This window comes from Ceratotherium simum, chromosome 14 (genome assembly GCF_057802395.1).
Source record: "Ceratotherium simum simum isolate JZ-2026a chromosome 14, ASM5780239v1, whole genome shotgun sequence".
Taxonomy (NCBI): Eukaryota; Metazoa; Chordata; class Mammalia; order Perissodactyla; family Rhinocerotidae; genus Ceratotherium; species Ceratotherium simum.
In genome coordinates, this window is record NC_141913.1 from 41,379,826 (window position 1) to 41,403,076 (window position 23,251).

Genomic DNA, 23,251 nt, shown 5'->3' on the forward strand with positions numbered 1-23,251 from the left:
CTGAGCCAGGCTTTTTCCATGAACAGGCTCTCGTTGAGCAAGTAACTATTTTTCATGAGAATCTAGTTAAAATTGTACCTTTATCTCTCTATGAATGAAGCATAGGAATCATTTGTATTGCATTAGAGCATTAAATGACTCTTCTGAAAATACTGTATTTCATTTGTATGTGTTACAGTGAGTTTAATGTTCATTACTAGGTGCTCATACTCATGCCTTGAAAATATAGTACTAAGTTGATAGCCTATAACTTCTTTTTTTAATACTGGTGCTGGTTTGTTACACCACTGTGAGGTGTGAGTGCTAAAATTCAGCACAATATTGGGAGCATTAATTCAAGCCATATAGAGCCTTGTAAACTTAGAATTGCTTTTGGATGTGTGTGGTTTCCTTTGTAGAGACAAAAAGAAAAAGCTACAAATCATGTTTATAATTTCTTGCTATGTCAAATAATCAACTATTTGAAGTTTTCAAATATGATATTATTAAATTTTAAATGGGAGACAATTCTGACTCCTGTTTATTAAGATCTGAAATCAACATAGAGTGCATATGAATAAGCATGTGGAATAGTAGCCAATTTCATTAAGTCTAATCATATTAATATACAATCTCATGCCTCATGTATGGCTCTTGGAGCTAGATGAAGTTTCCGTAAAGGAACCAATTGTTGGGGGCCAGCCGCGTGGCGTAGCGATTAAGTGCGCATGCTTCGCTGCTGGCGGCCCAGGGTTCAGATCCCGGGCGCACACTGACGCACTGCTTGTCAAGCCATGCTGTGGCGGCGTCCCACATAAAGTGGAGGAAGATCGGCATGCATGTTAGCTCAGGGCCAGTCTTCCTCAGCAAAAAGAGGAGGATTGGCATCAGATGTTAGCTCAGGGCTGATCTTCCTCACACACAAAAAAAAGGAATCAATTGTTGAGTATCAATATGATTTACTCATTCATTTTATATTTTATTCTATGCTCTAGAACTTTGCAAGTGAATTTTTTGAACCACAGACATTCAGATGTAAAATAGATATTTAGAATTTTATCCAATAGGACCATATATCTGAATATATAAATGTTTCCAGATATTTTATCCACTTATCCAAATTAATTTATTCTTACCTCTGTTATATAGAATATATAACTTGTATGTGTGAGTAAATTACCAACTATATTTCCTTAACTATTAAATAAAACACTAGGAATAAAGACCAAGAAGAAAAGTATTAAATAATAAAGTCAGAAATTTTTTGAAAATCTGTTGGCCTATGTAACCATCACCACGTCTGTCCACTACTCCTTGCAGTTTGCCTTGTGTAGTATACACAAACTATTCTCTGTTTAAGTACATGATTTAAATCCGTGCCAAAGCCAATCGGTAGTAGATTAATGTACCTTCTTTTGAATAGACTCAAGACTATACCCTACAAACAGCCTAGAAGTTGGACTTTGAACAATGAGCGAGGGCATAAGTTAACTGATTCCTTTTGGTCTTTATTGAAGTGGTAGATTCAACACAGTTATAGATTAGTTCTGGTAACTAAATGAGAAGAATAGAATTAGGCATGTGGCTGGTGCCCCCTGCAGATACACTTGTAGTGTTGAGACAATTGGATAGCTCTGTGGATCCAGATTCTAGAGCGTTAACTTGGGAACCATATTAGTAATTTTAGTACCTATGTGTGGGATAAATTTCAATTGATAAATTAATATTTGCATCAATGTTAATGTTTCTGCATGGTCTAGAATTAATTATTCTTACTAAAGAACAACCTTAATATTGCATCTCCAGGTCTGCAGGTCTGTTTGTGTGAGTGTAACTATAATGAGTGGTATACCGTCTTCAGCAGGTGCCTATTCCATATGTGATGTTGATGTAGTCTTCTATTTCATAGATTCAGTTATCGTGTGGCTCAAATACTCTAATCTCTGAAAGGGACATGAAATGCCACCTTTACCTAGGGAAGGAGACTTCTCTACAGAGTCTATTATTTATTATAGAGTCTATATTTATTACCTACAGGACCTGGAAATTACATGGCACCTCTGTGCCCACACTGTGAGGTTGCAGGTAGAAAGGGAGAGAGAGGGGGCATGGGTTTGGGGTTCTGCTTTTATTTGGATCAAGAGTGGGGGCATAGGGTTTCACAGGCTCATTATTGGTGAATTTAAAAGGTAGCAGCAGAAATGTAAAGTTCAGGAAGAGAAAAAAACAAGCGGCCCAAATGGGTCAAAGGATCTCTAACCCAAAGGAACTCTCTCGCAAGAGCTCTAAAACAAAGGCACCTCGGGGGAGGAGGGCTGGGTCTTTATCTAGTTTGTGGCTGGCAATGTGTTTATTCGCAAGATAGCCATCTTTGATGTGGATGCTTCTTTGAAGTGATTGCTTCGGTAATCAAAGCCAAAATTAGGTACTTGCATTACAAAAAAAGAAAAACCAACTGTCAGAGTTTGCACAACAATAGCCCATAGAAATGCAACAAGTTACCAAAGAATTCATACAGCTAGGTGGCCCAGCCAGGCTAGAACTCAAGCTAGTCTAATTCCAACTTGAGCAATTTTACCTTAAGCAGTTAACCCATAAAAGATGGTTCTCTGTTACTATAATTGGTGGTTAATATCACCCATCTTTCTTGAAACTGCCCTAGGTTATGCCATATGGCCAGTCCTGCATGAATCCCCATAACTTCATAGTCCGTTGTCCAAACTTGAGTAATGGGAAGAACATTGGACCAGGATTCAGAAGAACCAGGTCTCACTTGCATGATTGCCACATAATAACTGTGTGAACTTGCGTATGGAATTTCATTTCTCTGAGCCTCAATTTCCTCAGGTGTAAGATAAGGATGATCTTGTCAGCTCTGTTTATTTTATAAGGCTGTTTTATTAACCAATAATAACAAAACAACAAGCTTCTAGAAATTGGAAGCTTGGCAACATCTTTATCATTTTTTTAGCCAACGAAACTACCGTAGTGCCAGACACATAATGTGGTAAAATGAGAAGAGCAAATGAGATGAAATTTGAGACACTACTTTGTAAAATACAATTTCTATAAAGAATATAGGTGTGATTATTTTTATTGGTGATCATTGTGCTTCATCAGTAAGATTACCCTTCCTTCTTCGTTTTTACCCTAGGGCCACTGAGGTTCCTTTCCCAGACAGAATCTGTCACGGCCTTCATGGGGGACACAGTGCTACTCAAGTGTGAAGTCTTTGGGGAGCCCATGCCAACAATACACTGGCAGAAAAACCAACAAGACCTGACTCCGATCCCGAGTGACTCCCGAGTGGTGGTCTTGCCCTCTGGAGCCCTGCAGATCAGCAGACTTCAGCCAGGGGACGTTGGAATCTATCGATGCTTAGCCCGGAATCCAGCTAGCTCGAGAACAGGAAATGAAGCAGAAGTCAGAATTTTATCAGGTATGGCAGTCGTCTTTATTCTCCTCAGAATTATATTCTCTGTAGTAGTTTGAACAAGAATTTTTCTTATAGCAATATTTTGTAATTGTTTTTAAGTTCTATGTTGTTTATTGGGTTTTGTTTTTCTTATTTTTTCTCCCTTTCTAACTTAGATGAGTATATGCCGAAAGCTTTCTTTATTTTTCCATATCTTGTAGTTGAAGTTTCTGGAGAAACAGATACTTTTCTTATATTTGGCTTCATTCATTTATTCATTCGCTCATTCATTAATACATAATGAGTGCTTCTTTGTGCAAAGCCCATTGCTAAGCATTTTTTATTATTGTTTCATTTTCTTCTGATAACACTCTAAGAGGTAGCTGTTATTATCCTCATTTTCAAAGGATGAAGATGAGGCTTAGTGAGGTTAAGAACCTTCCCCAAGTTAAAATTGAACATTCATTTACTCATCCATTCATATACTCATTTCTGAGAAGCATTGTGCTAAGTACTAGGTATATAGCAGTGACTAAGACTGACACAGAGCCTAGTTTATTACAGTTCTGGGTGAACATGGACATAGAAATCATTACAATAAAGTGTGATTGATATTACTATAGGGAAAGTAGTTTCTCTCCATCTCTTATCTCCCTTTCTCTTCTCCAGCAAATCTTTAAGACTGGGCTCATTTTCCTCTCCTAAATAATTGGAAGCTAGATTGGATACTCTCTAAGATCTCTTCTCTACTATCTTATATTTATGTAATATCTACTTTTTCACTTAGTCTCACTTGTGGGGTTTACTTAGCCTCACTTCTGAGAGTCACAAAGAAGGCACACACTTAATTGTGATGGACTCTCTATCAAAGCATTGCTGTTGGCTCTTGTCTCCGCATTCTGTATGCACTTATCACAAGTCCTTCAGCAAGGTAGAGGGTAACATTCCTAAGCCATTTCAAAATCACACTGGCAATTTGATTGAAAGTTTCCAGACACTTTAATAAGGACATCTCTGAAACCTCTTCCAATTCTTTTGTGTATTCTCGCCTCCATTAGTCACAAGGATACTGACTTAAATGTGTCAATAACCATCAGTGACACTGTTGCCTTCCATCGCTAGGCAATGACAGATGCAAATATAGCATTTATTCCCAACACACACATGCATTTATTTAGGCATCCATTAGATACATGAAAATTTTAAATATTTATATTCACATATCCTTAATAATGCATCAAAGTCAATCAGATAGGAAGCCTAGGTAAGCCACATAGAAAATTGGCAAGAATGTTTGACTATCTTAACGTGACTGAAAAGCCTGTTTTCCAATGGTATTAAGGGATAAAGTTGGACTAATTAAATATTAAATCTGAAATTGAGAGTTTTGAAAGACACAGATGTAATCATCAAATCACCCTTTACGTTTATTTGTTCACCTTGTAAAACACATTTGCATTGTAATCCATGGAGATTTATTTAAAGCCAAATTTCATATTGTTAATTTGGCTAAAATTAAGAATATGTTGGTATACTTTGGAGGTGTATGGAGATTTCTTAGCTGAATAAAAACTGAAACTTTTTGAAATTGTTCCATCTAATAAGAATTTTTCTCCAAGTTCAATGAATTCAAATATAAACTTCAAAAAGGAATTATGAGCTGAGTTAATAAACACAGTTACACACACTTGATATTGTCATACTTGATTAAGCCTGTCTCATATGCCACTGACCACATAAAGGACCTACTGAAGGAGCATATGTTTGTCTCATTCATCTTCAAGTTTGCAAGTTGGTGTAGAGGTCAAATACACAGGTCCACAGCAAGTACAAAATTGAATGAGAGAATGAATGAATGAGTGGTCAATTGAAGTTTCTCTCAGTTGCCACTAATGGTTCTTTCATTTTAAAAATCATACTAATCCTTTCTGAATCAATTTCTACTCTCTATAGGTACTGATTTGAGGGAGTAATAAATTACATACATATATTGCTCATTCTCTATTATAAAACTTATTTAATCCAGTAAAATAGAGTCAATTTAAATGGAAACCCATCATTTTATTAACATGATTTAGAAGTATTAAAGTAGTATGTGAATGGTTACCACTCTTTAAAAAAAATATATACTTCCATGGTCCTTTAAGTACCATGTTGAGTGATGAAGTTATGTTTTTTCCTTTAGTTTGAAGCATAAATGCTCATTTGAAGTTTTCCAACTTTGTCCAACACTTGTTTTTATCATAATTCAGACAGAGTATATGAATTTGTGTGCATATGTTTATAGAGAGTTAGCTATTTCTAAATAATATACAATTTAATGTATTTATTCAAGTTTAGGTGAAATTCATTGCAAATTGCCACTTTTATATATCAGGTGTCTGATATCACCAAGTAACTAAGATATGTTAAATTCAGATTTTCAGAGTCAAATAGTTGTTTTGAAATGCTGTCATTCAGCAAGTAGTTTCAGTTTATTCACTAAAGAAATAAATACTTTATTCAACAAACTTTTGAGTGAATTATATATACCTGCAATCATGCTGGTTGCTAGGAATGCAAATTGGTAGACCATGCCCTAAAACAGCTATTGTCTAGGAGGGGAAATAGATAAAGCAAGAGGGCTTGTTATAAGAGACAAAACACAGAGTATTACCTTACATAAGAGAGAAATACTAATGTGCTAATCATGAAGAACAAGTAGTGGCTAGGCAAAGAGAAGAGTACACCAGGAAAAATGGGCAGCATAAGCAAAGCATTGAGAAAAGACAGGGAAAATCTTTTCAGGGGAACTGTACATTTTCTGCTTAACTGGATCATAGGGCACAAGAAGTGTTGGAGGGGGACAAATTGGAGGTAATTACGATAAACTGAAGAAAGGAAGGTAAGGTAGAATGTGGAGCATTAATCCTGGAAAGAATTGACCAAAAGCTGCTACTAAAGTGATATCAGAAGAGATTCAGAAATGAAGACGGGTGGGGAGATGCTAAGAACAGGTCTTGGAAACATATCAGATGTGGCTTATGAGGGAGGGGATGGAGTCCAGGCTCAGAGAGAAGCCAGGTAGGTGCACTTTGCACTAAGATTGGGAGTGGGATAATGGTGTTATTGTGTTCAAAATAAATTACAAATTTTTAAAAGAGATTGTCCCATAACATTTTATATTTTCCTGATTAAATGAATAATTATTCGTTTCGTTCAAAGGTAGGAAAATTGGTAACTGATTTAATTTGTTGATTAATGTTTTAAGACAGAAATTGAATTCTTGCTTATGAGGAATCGTACATTTTTAACAGAGCAAGTTAGTGTTAAATTGTTGTAAAGGATTTTTTAAAAATATTGATAACAAAACACTAAGTGAGAGTTGAGATGGTTTAAAATGTCTTGTTGTATGTGATGGAGAATATATGAGGGATTGAAGCAGCCACTGTGATTGTCAAGTCCACTTTATCCATTTCTCATCACATCTGAGTCCCAAGCAGTAGACTGAATTGCTGAATTATAAATCTGCTTTGGGCGCTGGTTGACTAAAATAACTGGCCCATACACTGGAACTCTTAGTTTAGTTTTCTTAATGGCCTAATTGAATTGATCAATTGGTAATTCAATCTATTGTTCATTTGTTTAAACACAGATGACTTGGGCCTTGGGTAGACCTGAACTGTATAATTAGAGGCATTGGCTTTTTTTTTTTTTTTTAATTTTTTGTTTATTGCAGTAACATTGGTTTATAATGTTGTATAAATTTCAGGTGTACATCATTATACTTCTATTTCTGCATAGATTACATCATATTCACCACCCAAATACTATTACAACCCATCACCACACACATGTGCCGAATTATCCCTTTCGCCCTCCTCCCTCCCCCCTTCCCCTCTGGTAACCACCAATCCAATCTCTGTCTCTATGTGTTTGTTTATTGTTGTTATTATCTACTACTTAATGAAGGAAATCATGCGGTATTTGACCTTCTCCCTCTGACTTATTTCACTTTGCATAATACCCTCAATGTCCATCCATGTTGTCACAAATGGCTGGATTTCATCGTTTCTTATGGCTGAGTAGTATTCCATTGTGTATATATACCACATCTTCTTTATCCGTTCATCCCTTGATGGGCACTCAGGTTGCTTCCAAGTCTTGCCTATTGTGAATAACACTGCAACGAACACAGGGGTGCATGTATCTTTAGGCATTGGTGTTTTCAAGTTCTTTGGATACATACCCAGCAGTGGATTAGCTGGATCATATGGTAGTTCTATCCTTGATTTTTTGAGGAATCTCCATACTGTTTTCCATAGTGGCTGCACCAGTTTGCACTCCCACCAGCAGTGTATGAGAGTTTCCTTCTCTCCACATCCTCTCCAACACATGTTGTTTCCTGTCTTGTTAATTATAGCCGTTCTGAAGGGCGTGAGGTGATGTCTCATTGTAGTTTTGATTTTCTTTTCCCTGATAGTTAATGATTTTGAACATTTTTTCACGTGTCTGTTGGCCATCTGTATATCTTCTTTGGAGAAATGTCTGTTCAGGTCTTTTGCTCATTTTTTAATTGGGTGGCATTGGCTTTTAATGGAATAAATTGGACTAAACTATGTTTCAAATGATTTTTCTCCATAATATTTATTTCTATTGAAATACATTTTAATAGAAGCCATTCCAAAATTTATATTATTTAAAGAGAAAATTATGTTTTCTAGTTTTAAAACAAATAGTTTCAGAATTTTGGTGATCACTAGGGATTATTACTAACTCTACGGGTGCATTAAACTTTTTAGTTTGACTGAATATAACTTACAGTTTAAAATTAATTACATTTTGCTACCATTTATTTTTTAAAATTTCTATGTAATAATGATCTGTAGGAGATAACAAACAAGGCACATTCTTTGTTTTTAAATTTACTGTCAAGCCAGGCAGTAGATAATTCAAGTAGCCATATGACAACATAAGGCAGGGAATGGTCAATTCAGGTAAACATATCTAGTTCCAAAGCAACACAGACAAGGAATAAATCAATTCTAGGTGGAAAATTTGGAAAATCTTTATGGAGATGATTACTTTTCTAGATCATCAGCAGAAAACCATTTGTAGAATGATAGCGGCACATGGTAAATCTGGAATGAGAAGTTGAGCCTACCTTTTGGAGAGCCTCGAATCCCATGTACAGGAATTTAGACTTGATTCTATTCACTTTATTGATGGTTGGGAATCATTGAAGATTTTTGAGCAATGGATGCCATGACATAAACATACACACGGAAAAACAGAAACAAGAAAGTGAAGAGCAAATCAGATTGACGTACTACCTGATTTTTTGTATAACACTTAAGTGTTTTTCACTGCATTGAAGGATTTTTCCATAGTTTGCTTTCTTTGTTTTGGCTAGTTTTAAAGAAAACTATTTCTTTTGCCATGCTATAGACAGGATACTTTTAGCCTTTCATAGATCTAAGCTGGATAAAATGGTATTTTGACCTTCTCTCTTATGTGTGCTTAGAAAAGAATGAAATACAACACCATGTTATATTTAAACATTGTGAAGTCCATGTTTCCTATATATTATACCAGATTTAATCCAGATTGCATGAAGAGGTCAGCATGTAGACTATCACAATCCATTTCCATGGATTCAGGTCATATTGAGTTAGTATTGATTAATTAATAAATATTTAAAATTCCCAATTTGAACTTATTATAAGTTGATAAAGCATAGAATCTGACACCAGACTAAGTACAAATCTTGGTTTCACCACTTACTAGTTGTGCAATTTAGGGCAAGGTACTTAATCTAAGTCTTACTTTATTTATCTTGCAAAATGAAAGAGTATAGCGTGTATTTCACAGAGTGGTTACAAGGCTTTAATTTAATAGGCCAAGTACAACACCTGGAGTTGCTAAGTCCTTGGTAGCTGTTATAATTAACATTGGCATAGTAGAGATTCCAATCTTAAAGAATTTGATTCTCATGTCAAGATTATTTCTCTGATAATAAATTACCCAATTTTGGTTCTGCATGGCTAGGTGTTCACTTATCTACTGGTATTTAATTACAAATGTTTTATGATATTTGTCCATAGTACTGTCTAATTTCTGCATTTCCTTTTCACATCTATTAGAAGCCAGATTCTCCTGCAAATATTTTCACTTTAGTAAGTCATTGTTACATGATTTTCACCTTACCTTTCCATCAACATCATTTCTTTTGCTATATTACAAAATATTGCAAGAGGCAAAGCTTAGAAATAGGAGTTGGAAGATAAATAAGACTTCTAGTATTTGATTTTTATTACCTATTACCAATTCATCTAATCCTCTAAAATCCTTAGTTTCCTTAATTGTTAAGAGAAGAGGATAGACTAGATCAGCCTTTCCAAATCTTCTCACTACCAAGGATCTCATTTATTATTTCATTCCACATTCATTCCCAAGTCTGCCTTTATTATCCCAGTGTTTAAGATTTCTAGTTTGCCAGACTAACTCTAATTATTAAGAGCCATAAGGCCATGCTAAAACCCAACAATTAAAGTTCAAAAACCAATCTCATAAAATATGAGATTGTCCTACTTTTAGATTAATAAAAGAAAACACAATAGTTTTAAGTTGGTTTATATTGTCTCTCTCTCACACACACACACACACACACACACACAACACACCAAAAGAAGATAGGATATCTTTTATTGTATACAATTGACCATGCAGCAAACTGACCAAGTTCCATGTCATTATGTGCCTCTGCTCCCCCCAGATGGTAAATTTAGCCTGCCGTCTTTGGGAACCAGGGCCGGGTAGAGCATGGAAAACAATGGACAATCATGTTGTATTGGAATTAGTTGTTGTAGGTCAGGTCTTTTAACCAATGTGAGACAACTGTGATAACCAGTGTTTCACATGGAGTTGACGAAATTCCATTCAGATGCAACAAAGTCTAATTTGCTAGTAAGCCTAAGCTAACGTGCTATGGATTAATAGTATCTATTTAGTTTTTGAATTTGTTAAAAAATAAGTCTTCATCTCCCAGTGCTATTTTGGGGGACATCAACAAGTTGAAAGTTTTAAGTTTCAACAAGTTGAAAGTACTTGGAATTCTGGGGGACCTATTATGTTTTTCTCGCCATGTCTATCATTCTAATGTCACTAGTGATCTCTCCCTGATCAAATCCACTAGTTTTTCTATTTTCATCTTTGATGTTGAGTGATGTTAGGTATTGATTATACTATCTTCTCTTAATAACCATTCCCCGAAAGGTTGCTATTTTGCATAAGGTCAAAAGCAAAAACAATATTCTTGGGATGGCCCCCACATGGAGGAATGCTGATTTCTTGTAGAGAAGAGAGCCTATCTTTTCCCAAAAGTCTATTGATGCCAACATATGGTCAGCATTTACCAGGAATATGATGCTCAGCAGCTCTGGGTGGGTAACTGAAGGGTGAGGTAGTCTACCCTGACTCACACACAAACAAGAAGCTTTCCCTGAGGGTGTGTGGAAGCCAAACCTATAACCTGTGAGGGCACAAGTCACAAAAATTAATGAAAGAACTAGTAGAGCTTCCTTCTCTGGTCCTGTTTGACATCAATTTATTCCTGAAGCATAAAAAAAGACATGTTTAGTCATGAGTTATGGGCATAGGTTTATTGATTCAACATTGGCCAAATAGGAAATAATACAATTACTTTTGGTTCTTTATCAAAAATGAGAGTTAGAATAAAAAATTCGTTACATTTCTGGAAAGTTTTAAATGCTTCTTTATGCCTTTATATAAATTATGAAAATTTCTAGGTTCTCTAAACTAACTTCAACACATCATAATGGCAACATTTGTTTTCTGGGATTCTACTGTCAGCTGTAAAATTTAAAAAAAGATAATTCTAGAAATGAAAAATCACTTCCTTCAGATCTGCTACAAAATGAAACTGATAGACTCAAAATTTGCCTGTGAGACGGAAGGGATATAGCCATATGCCAATGATAAGAATAGACACACCCCTTCTTCCTCCAAACTCTAACTACAAATAGCAATATGTGTGTGTACATGGAGAGAGAAAGAGGAAATATGAACAGATGTAGGAATATTTACAGAGAGGGAATGTCATTTTTAGTACTGAAGTGGTATAAATGAGGAAGGAAAGTAATAGAATCATAGAGTGATGAAAAATAGCTCCTGAGAAATGGCTCCCTTCTCCCTCTCGGTTCAGAGATCCTTGGCTTTCAGTCAGATGGAGTTATTCATATTTTATTAAATAAATTTTGATTCCTGTGATCAGTCTGGATTAGGCTGGTTTTTAATAAAAGACATTCTAAACACAGAGTTAGAAGGAATTTCATGGAATTTTTCACTCAGAGCACATATTATAGTTACCTACTTGTATTTGGAGACACGTGGTACCTACTGAACTAGGTGGGGGGTGGCTAAGGAGCCAGCAAGTGAACAGTAGGTTAGCTTGAAATTGAGGATGCAGACAGAGGAAACTAGCTCTGTGAAGTTAAATTAATTTGTAACTCTTATGTTCAGGAAGCAATCAAAGAGAATACCCCACGGTAGCCTGCAGTGCCCTTTCATTTCCAGTTGGAAAAGTGTTTGATATTCCATTGAGGCAGGAATTTAATGAAGAAAACCAGAGTAGACAATGAGAAAAAAAGGTTTTGCATTCAGAAAGCTAAAAATTAAAAACAAGTACTGGTTATTTCGGGGAATACAGTTATTAACTTGTGAAAGCCAGTATTTCTTTTCTTGCTGACATATGTGCCAACAGTCCATAATTAAATTTCTCTACACTTCAGTTATTCTTTAGATTCAGCTATGTAAGGTTAGTGTTGACATTACTAAACAATAGTTTAGGAAAATTGTCCCATTAAAAGAAAGTCTTTGTCATCACAGGTGAGCATGCATTCTAGTTTTGCCCAGAATGGTTCTGGTCACCACTAGTGTCCTAGAATAATTATAAGGAAGTTACCTTTCACTCTAAAACTTAATTTATGCAGTCAACTGGGTCATCTATCATGAGGGAAGTCAAAATTATGTGGCCCCGAGGCACATGGGAAAACCTATGAATGCAGAGAGTCAAAGCTAGTTTCCAGTTGGCCTCACAGACTCAGTTAATGTGGCCAGTGTAATGTCTAATAGACCTTTTTTTTTTTTTCTTTGAAATGACTTTAAACAGAAAATACGCTCTCCACTTTCACTAGTGCACCTTCCCCATGCTTCTTAGGGCATGCGCCATGAAGACAGTTGGGTTCTTATTTCTGAATATGTGAAATGTAGGTAACTGGGTCAGACTAGAGGATCCAAGATACTTCTTATTTTTTAATAATCTATTGCTGAAAGACAGTGATTGGAAATGTTTAAGTTTTGCACTGCCTTCCTAAATGCAAAATAATAATGAGGAGGAGGAGGATAAAGAAGTGTATTTAATTTATCAATTTCTACTTGAAAGATGCAAAACTATTCCCATGTTGAAAGGAAATGAGCTTCTTGAATGTCTCAGAAGAATAGCTAATCTGTTGGGACTGTGTCTACCTCAGTTCTTAAAGCATGGTCCATGGACCCTTAGCATTTCTTGAAATGATTTCAGGGGATCTGTGAGGTCAAACTTATTTTAACAATAATACTAATATGCTTTTGTTTGTATTTTTCAACCATGATGATCTGAGAATGTCTTAGATGAAGCAGTAAAAATTATTAATGTTATTAAATCTTTATCCTTAAATACATATCTTTTTAATATTATGCATGTCAAAGTGGGAAATACACATGAAAGATATAAAAATACAATGGTTTTTGAGGTTAAAAATTCTGTGATCATTTAAGTTTCAAACTGAATTAGCTAATTTTTTTTCATGGAACACCATTTTTACTTGAAAGGACAATCAACAGAAAAACTGTAGCTATTCAGATTTGGGTACTAGTTAGACATTTTCTCAAAAATGAATGAAGTGAACCAGTCAGTTCTAGGAAACTAGTATTTGCTGCCAAGGATGAAATTCAACCTTTTAAGTTAAAATTAGAAATTTGGAAAACTTGTATGTGCCACAGGGAGCTTGACAGCTTCACAACATTAAAAGACCTCTCTGATATGATTGGTGATTTGGCAATAAATGAGATTTTTCAATACTGTATAATGAAATGTGTCAACATTTGGAAGATCTGTCTAATTCAGTGTACTATTCCAAATGACCATTGATTGATGTGACAAAATCATGCATGACTAAAAGATGTATTCAAAATGAAAGACAGACCAGTGGAGTTTTATATAACAAAACACAAAATGTTTATTGATATGGTGTCAGATTCCACATAACAACTAACTTTCCAGAAACTACTTCTTGAGTTTTGGTGAGTGTTAAAGGATAAAATCTACAATTATTTGAAAAGCTATTAAAATACGCCTCTCTTTTCCAACTACATATCTGTTTGAGGTCAGATTATTTTCATGTAATTCAGCCAAATCAACATATCAGGACAAAGGGAGTGCAGAAAGTAACACAACAATTTAGTTATTTTCTGTTAAACCACTCATTAAACAATTTACAGGGGCTCGCCTGCTGGCATAGTGGTTAAGTTTGCACACTCTGCTTCAGGGGCCCAGGGTTCACAGGGTCGGATCCTGGGCACGGACCTACACGCTGCTTATCAAGCCATGCTGTGGCAGGCATCCCACATATAAAGTAGAAGAAGATGGGCATGGATGTAAGCCCAGGGCCAATCTTCCTCAGCAAAAAAAGGATTGGCAACAGATGTTAGCTCAGGGCTGATCTTCCTCACACACACACACACACACACACACACACACACACAAATTTACAAAAATATAAAGTACTACCACTCTTCTCACTAATATTTTTCTTTTGGAAAATACAGTATTTTTTAAAAAATATTATTTTTAGTGAGATATGAATAAATATTTAATAAATAAATAAATAATTTTAAAAACCTCTCAGTTTTGATTATCAATAATTTTTCAGAGTACAAATAGTTCCTGAGACCAAACAGTCTGAGATCCACTGCTTACATCATTATTCATTTTCCTAATGATTGTAGATCAGTTCTCTCCAACTTGGATAACAGATTAAGCTGAAGTAGGCCAAATTTTCCATTAAAAAAGTTAAAAAGAAAGAGAGGCATAAGCAAAGGCAGCATTTTGCCGTAAGGTATTTCTACAATTTAATGCAATCTGTGTACATCAGAGATCAGGAACACTGTACTGACTGTTTTCCCTTTATTTACATATTACCCTCTTGCTCTCTGAGGAGGATTAGCTGCACTGCCACCAGGATGACAATGAGATCAGCTCATAGAGTCAGGCTAACATTTTCCCCCCACAGGAAAAACTAACCTGAGTTTTAGTCCAAGCAAATCATGCCTCTTGTAATCAATTTAGAAAAAAATGATTGCATAATTTTGTGCATTCATTTCCATAAGTATCATATTAAAAAGGTCTGTTTTTGTAGTTTTTAATGTAAAAATTTGACGTTAGGGAAAAAAAATCAATTTTTGCTTGTTTGATTTTAAAGCTATTGCCAAATATGTTTTCTGGAATCCACTCTTGCATCTTCCTCCCATTTTTGTTTTAAAATATATTACACGTACATAAAAGTATATGAAATGTATCTACAGTTTAAAGAATAAAAATAAAATGACCAGTTGTGTACCTATCACCCAATTTATGAAATAGAACATTGCAAACTGGTATTCTGATGCCATTTTCTGTGATTAAATCAGGTTCATTAATTCACTGGAAAAAATTGTCATATTCTATTAGCTGAATAATTCCATTAGGGTCTGAATAGTCAGTGCCCATATAGTGAGAACAAAAATGATTTTTACGAATAATTTCTAATTCCATCATAGTTCCATTATAATCAATTTAGTCAACAAAAGTCATGACCCAGAATTTCAAGTTCAGTCCTCCCAGGGCTTTTTCATTTATGCTGTTATGGAGCCTTGATGGAAAACTTTCATTCGCTCTTAAATATTTTCCCTGTGTTTTAATCATGAACTTTTTAAATTTCTTTGTTCCTTGTATAATTTCCATCCACTTTGCAACAGTAGAGTTTAAAATCACTCTTTACTCTAAAAATAATGTATGTCCTTATAAAAACCTTTAGAAAATTCAGAAAAATCCAAAGATGAAAATAAAAACCACCCATAATTTTATTACACAAAGATAACCTTGGCAATTGCATCTTCATCGAAATATAAACATACTTTCTTGACACTTCTCTAAAAAAAAAGTTCACATTTTAAAGGATGAAAATAAGGCAAATATCAAGTTTAATAACGTCTCTGTAAATAGCCCAAATCACCCAAATAGTACAAAAATGAAGGTAAAAGTCCAATTAAAAAAAAAAAAAGTTTACTTGGTATTTTAAATTGCTGGAGTGGGTTTCTTTTGTTTTCATTTTCAAGTGTATGTTTCAGTTATCTATTGCTGCATAACAAACCACTCTAAAATTTAGTGACTTAAAACAACAATTTATTATCTGTTATAATTCCGAAGTTTATCTCAGCAGTTCCTCTGTGGGTTTTATTTTGACTCACTCATGTGCGTTTGGCAGAGGTGGAAAGTTCAAGATGGCCTCACTCACATATCTGTCAGTTGGTGCTGGTTTTTGGCTGGGGAACTCAGTTATGCTCCTTTGCCTTTTCACCCTCCAGTTGGATAGACTAACACGGTAGTCTTAGAAAGAGCCATGGCAGAAACCGTAAGGCCTCTTGAAGCCTTGGCACCAGAACTCATACAGCATAACTCGCACCACAATCTACTGGTCAAAGGCAGATACAAGGCCAAGCCAGATTTAATTCATAGGGAACTAGACCCTGAATTCTGGATTGGAGGACCTCAAACAATTTGTGATCATATTTAATCCAGCACAATGTTGTGCAACGTATGAACTATTTACTATTAAAGAAAATTCCTATTAGCTTTTTGGGGAACTTCCATAATATTAGAATTTACTAGATTAGATAATTGCAAAGAAATATCTTTGGGGAAATGAAACCAAATTTCTCTGCCAAAAGCTGACATTTCCATACATGTGATCAGGGTCACAGACTCCAATGCCTATGAAGCCACAAAGAGAATAAATATAATTGAAATGGGCCAGGTCAAGATTGAAGTAATCTGGAATATATATGCTCTGTACAAAAAGGTAATAGCAGGTGGTTCTTTTGCAGCAATATGAGCCCAACGATGCCTGAACTACTCATATTTTAAGATAAAGACAAAATTACTGCAAGTTATTTTGTGTATTTCAATAAACGGATTCTAAAAGACAAGAGACAGAATAGTGAGCACAGTACCGAAGAAGAAAGTCAAAGGATGAACACTGCCTGACATAAAGACTCACTATAAGGCTACAGTAGTCAGGATAGTGTTATATTGGCAAAATAATAGAGAAACAAATCAATGAAACAAAGTAGAGCTCTCAAAAACAGACCCACACAAATATAGTCAACCGATCTTTGACAAAGGAGCAAAACCAAGTCAATGGAGAAAGAATAGTCTTTTCAACAAATGGTGCTGAATTGGACATCCATCTGCAAAAAAGATAAAAAAAAGAATCTAGACACAGACCTTACACTTTTCGCAAAAATTGACTCAAAATGGATCAATGACCTAAACATAAAACTAAAACTATAAAAGCTTCTAGAAAATGACATAGGAGAAAATCGAGGTGATTTTAGATTTGACAATGAATTTTTAGATACACCATCTATAAAACAATCCATGAAAGGAAAAATTGATAAGTTGGACTTTGTGAAATTAATAACTTCTGCTCTGCAAAAACAATGTTAACAGAATGAAAAAACAAGCCACCGATTGAGAAAATATTTGCAAAACACACATCTGATAAAGGACTTGTATCAAAAATATAAAACAAATACATGAAACTCAACAAAAAGAAAACAAACCAAATAAAAAATATACAAAAGATCTGAGGAGACACCTCACTGAAGAAGATATACAGATGGAAACTAAGTATATGAAATGTGCTCAACATCATATGTCATTGGGGAATTGCTAGTTAAAACAATTATAAGATACCACTAGACACCTATTAAAATGGCTAAAATCCAAAAAATGACCATACCAAATGCTTACAAAGATGAGGAGCAACGAGAACTCTCAATCATTGCTAGTGGTAATGAAAAATTGCAGAGCCATTTTGGAAGACAGTTTGGGAGTTTCTTACAAAGATAAACATAGTTTTACCACACAATCTAGCAACCATGATCCAAGGTATTTACCCAATTGAGTCGAAAAGTTATGTCCAGACAAAAGTCTGCACGTGGACATTTATAGTAGATTTGTTCATAATCACCAAAAAGTGGAAGCAATCGAGGTATCCTTCAATAGGTGACTGGATAAACAAATTGTGGTGCATCCATACAATGGAATAATATCCAGCAATACAAATAAATGAGTTATCAAGCCATAAAAAGACATGGAGGAACCCTAAATGCATATATCTACATGAAAGACTGAAAAGACTACATACTGTGTAACTCGAAATCCATGATATTCTGGAAAAGGCACAACTATAGAAATAGTAAAAAGACCAATGATTGCTTGCAGTTTGAGATGGGGTCGTGGGGAGGGATGAACAGGTGAAGCTCAGGGGATTTTTAGGTTGGTGAAACTATTCTATGTGATACTGCAATGTTGGATACATGACATTATGCATTTGTCAAAAGCCGTAGAGCAGTACAATACAAAGAGTGAACCTTAAGGTACACTATGGACGTTAGTTAGTAATAATGTATCAGTGTCAGTTCATTAATTGTAACAAATGTACCACACTAATGTGAGATGTTAAAAACAGAGAAAACTGGACATAAGGGGATGGGGAGCTAGTGTATGGGAACTCTCTGCACTATTCATTCAATTTTTTAGTAAATTAAAATAAAAATGAAAAATAAGTTAAAAATATAACCTTTTTTTTTGCATAATTTTGCTTTCTGATAAAAGATAGTATAATAGTTTGAGTTGAAATGTTGGCTCTTCCGTGGATAAATAAGTAGTATTGCATTTAGGTCCCAGGTAAATTTTCTTTTAGCTAGAAGACCAAATTATGTAGATCTTACTTGACGTTTCCTATGGATAGTATTGTAGTATAGTATGCTCGAATTTCTAGAATAGTATAGGATTATACAGTGTATGTAGCTCAAACATTCTTGCTGAGAAACAGGTGGTGAAAGTAAAGCATTTAGATGGATAGGCCTCCGTTATAAAGATGGCTATTTATAAGTGCACGTTTTGGGAACCTGTCCCTTTCAGGAAATTTATTTTTAAGTGACGTTATCCTTCAAACAATTTTCATTTGATTTGAAGAGTCACTTTCAAGAAGAGAAATTTAAACATACCTCCAGCAGTTTTTAAAAGTTTTGAGACATTTTTTCTGTAGTATTGCCTTAATAAGGATTAACACATTTTGAAAATTCTTTCAATATTTTCATTGTGAAGAGTATTTATTTTTGTTGCTGTAACAGCCAGAAACAGATGTGAGAAGGCTGAGGAAAAAAAGTGAATTTCTCTTTCTCCACACAAAGAGTACTTTAGATGACAATTACTTTCCCGGATATTAACTAGAGAGTTGGTGTTCTTTTATTAACCTGTGATCAGCCTGAACAGAGCTGGGTCAGGCCAAGGAAGATTAACAGTGTTAAAATGTGTCCCAGATCTCCTCCCACCTCACTTCCGCTCTGATCACCCATGGCCACACTATGACCCAGTTGGATCTAACCTCCCTTGGCAATTCTCCATCCACCCCAATACCAGTTTTTAAAATTTCATTGTCTCATTTTCTTTGCTTCAAGAGTTTGCTTTGAGTTTGCAAAATGACAGATTACATGCTAATTCCATTTAATGTTGAAAATAGCCTAAATTAAACCTTCATAGAGGGATGTGGATCTTAATGGGGACCTGGAAATACAGCATCTTATCTTAAATAAATGAATTTTGAGAAATAGAAATTTGTTCAGCAGGTTGGATCAGAGATATCACCATGGCTAGGAGGATTTCTCCCAACCCCACCTAACCACAAGACTGCTGTTGGTGTGTCCCAGGCATTAGGAGTGGGATTTATATGGTAGGTAGAAGAGAAGCTCTTAACTCTCACAGAGGTTTCTCTTGACAGTATTGAACCCTGTGCTTAGGATTTTGTGATTTTTTTTGCTTATTCCATCTGATATAATCTTAGCAACTTTGGATCAAAATGAGTTCTAAAGTGAATGAAATGAGTCTTTAGCTTGAATAGATACTGTTTCAGTTACCTGCTAGTAAAAATGAATGATGTTGTATGTATATATAACTAGAAAATGCGTTGAGTGAAGTAGAAGGACACAAGAGCTCTTCATTTACCCAGAGTCTCCGCACTAGGGACAAACATACTCTTTGGAAAATTGTTAAAAGTTAAAAACAATTGGAAGGCTTAGAAACAGCCAGACTGAAGTGTAGTGTAACTTCTATTCTGAAGACAGTAGATATTTTCTCAGTGCCTTCTATAGTCTACTCTTCCGTAGTTGTATGTTATTTAACACAATTCTAACATGTTTGTTTATCTTATTTTCCAAGCCACAGAAGCAATAAACAAAGCAGAAGGAAATGGAATAGATATGAGTGGCAGGCAAACTGAACATTTCAAAAAGTTTCAGGTGATAATGTTTAGAAAAGTTACTGACTGTTTTGTTTTCTAATGATGATAAGTCAACAAGGCCAGTGGTCCACATGAGTGACTTCTGGCCTCGAGCTTTTATCCTTTGCTTTATACCATGATGTCATCAACAGCTAAGAATATTCTAATGTCATAATCCTAGAAACTAGGGATGGAAAAACTTTTTCAAGAGTTTATTTAATAAGTTTCATTGGCATCTTTCCATTTTTCTTTCCTTTCTCTCCATCACAGTGTCTTGTAAGAAAAAAAAAAAAAAAAGGTTCAAGCTACATCATTTATCTTTGCAATGTTTTTTTATAAAAGGCATGATCCTGTCTTTTCTTTCTACAGATCCAGGACTGCACAGGCAGCTGTATTTTCTGCAAAGACCATCCAATGTAGTAGCCATCGAAGGAAAAGATGCCGTCCTGGAGTGTTGTGTTTCTGGCTATCCTCCCCCTATTTTTACCTGGTTGCGAGGAGAGGAAGTCATCCAACTCAGGTATTATAAATTTGGGATTTTTGTGAAGTATATGCTACTGTTTATCTTTCTCTAATTTGATATACACACCTAGAAATACTAGAGTTTTTGATAATAATTGATTTTTTTCCACATTCCTTGATATTACACAGTATATGAAAGACATTTACCCACTGGGATAGAGAGGTGAGAAACAGAGTCAAAATCTGTGAGATCACTTCTGAAAAGAAAGTTAGAAAGCCAGGGTTGCCATTGAAATGGTCCTGCCCAAAGAGTCTTCAGCAAAGATAATTTGGAGGTTCTCATCCTAAGGAAGTTGTAGAAAGAGTGGAATATTTCTTAAGAAACCAAAATTTCCTGAATTCAAATATATAGCGTGTCATTATAGGCTCTGTGCAATTTTCTTTAGCACCAATTATATTTCTCACCATCCCAGCTATAACAAATATTTAAGATAAGACAGGAGGGGAACTTGGCTGGCTTACTGAACATTAATGTTAAGGTATAGTTAGAAAGTAAACTCTTAATAGAACGGAACACTTAGTCTGAAACATTTTGATTAAATGGATTTCACTTAAGAAATTAATTTCATTGATTTTTGAGGTCTGGTGTGCTTCATTTTAACACATTTATTTTCTTTGATGAGATAGGTTCATAGACAGTAAATAAATCTCTAAAATTTATCTATCTTAAATGTTTATTTATATAACAACAATACATGGTATGATACTACAATACTTCTGAGAATATTAAAGAATGCAAGAAATCTGGTTCAAGATGCGTTCTCTGAATATAGCCAGGCATTCTTCGTGCAGTATAAAATGTGGCTTTGTCCAAACATTACTAAATTGCATGTCAAGATACAGTACATTGACTTCCACTGCGGGGAATCACTTTTCTGAACCTTGCAGGCCTCAAATTCAAAATGAGAGAACCGGACCAGATTATCTCTAAGTTTCTTTTCAGTGGTAATGTTAGTTCCAAGTTTAATCTACTTCATTTCTTTGATCACTGCACATAGCCTTCCAATGGGAGTGGTTTACCTTGAATGAATTTTTTGATCAATAAATGTGATGTTATCAAGCCCCCATGAAATAGAGTTTCTTTCCAATTTTATAAATAGAGCTTTTGTGGAGTTCATTTAAACCTCTGAGTACCTTGCCTGATATATACATATATTAATCTATTCTCTAATTTCATATACCTTATGCTTACAGGTCCAAAAAGTATTCTTTATTGGGTGGAAGCAACTTGCTTATCTCCAATGTGACAGATGATGACAGTGGAACTTACACTTGTGTAGTCACATATAAAAATGAGAATATTAGTGCCTCTGCAGAGCTCACAGTCTTGGGTAAGTTAATGGCTCAAGATGAGTTTACACTGTATCCTTCAAAATATATCACTGTGACACTTTTAAATGCTTATCACTGAATTGCTTCCTATGTTTATTAGTGTGAAATTGCAAAATCCCCATACTCCACACATACCCTTGCTCTACTTTGATTAATTGCATAGGGGTTAAATGCAATGTTTGAATACTTGCTCATTGATTAGAATACAGATACATCACTCTTTAATTATTCCAATAATACAACAAAACCTACCAAAAATTATTACTTAAAAAATATGTTAACAAATGAGAGATTCCAAAATATCCAGGGAAAATAAATGAAGAAATGAATGAGAAAAAAATGTATAAAAAATATGCACTTGATTGAAAAACTCAGATGTCATTTGAGAGGACAGGGTCCCTGACATTAAATTCAAATGTGTTAGTAAGATTGTTTTGTTAATATGGAAATACTGTAGATATTATGTTGAAAGTGAACCATCAACATCAAAAACATCTAAAGATAACTTTCATGGCAAGAATCAACTTTAAAGAAATTTAAGGGGCATAGCTGGGTTCATATTATTCAGAAAGGCAGGGTCACTGCATATCATTGCAAATTAATAATTCATATCCGTGATTGGTACTCAGACAAACACATTTTATCATCTACTCCAGATTTCTTTTAGCCAGTTTCATTTGAATCATGTAGTTTGGAGAAAACACCTTAACATTTGAATTTCAATTGCTTTTTCCTGCAACAACAACAAAACATTGTTTGCTGGTCTTCGGATTTTTTCCTTTGGAATAAATATTTTTACCTTTGCAGGAGTTCAGGAAAATCATAGTCTCTTTAAAAGTTATTCAGTAGAAATGAAAAGATATAGTATGCTGATTATATCTGCTACCCTATATCGTAATGTTATTATGCTATCCATTTTGCTTTTTGGCTTTCAAGTTTATTCAGAAAACACTTTCATCTGCAGACAGGGTAATAACAGATATGATGGGTGAGGCAATGGAGTTGTTTGTTCTTTGATCAAACCATAAATATTAAACTAAGAATAGGCAAAAGACTTTAATTCTTCGGTTTTAGAGGTAGCATTATTCTTACTAAAATATCAGCTGTCTTTAAAATGGCAACAATTTAATTTACTCTTATTTTATGTGGAAGTTTTTTGGCTAAAGAAAGAATTTTTGTTTGTAACAAAGTACAAACATCAAACACAGAATGGCTACCATAGAAATTACCTTGTAATGTGTATTACTGATCATAAGGCAAATACAGTTATGGAATGAGCTAGAATTTATAGTGATCATAGGTAAAACCTGTCAACTTAAAAAGCAAATTTGCCTGTTATTTTATCTCAAAATGAGTTTAT

General features: G+C 34.8%; 1 protein-coding gene across 1 annotated transcript in view; it reads left to right on the plus strand.

Moving 5' to 3' along the window:
- The window catches only part of DCC (DCC netrin 1 receptor), a 1,105,377-nt gene that overhangs the window by 491,464 nt on the left and 590,662 nt on the right, over positions 1–23,251 (plus strand). Inside the window, exons 3-5 of the mRNA XM_087439250.1 lie at positions 3,134–3,418; positions 20,407–20,557; positions 21,754–21,890. Of these exons, the coding sequence (XP_087295376.1) occupies positions 3,134–3,418; positions 20,407–20,557; positions 21,754–21,890 (573 nt within the window). The remainder of the gene's footprint in view (positions 1–3,133; positions 3,419–20,406; positions 20,558–21,753; positions 21,891–23,251) is intronic.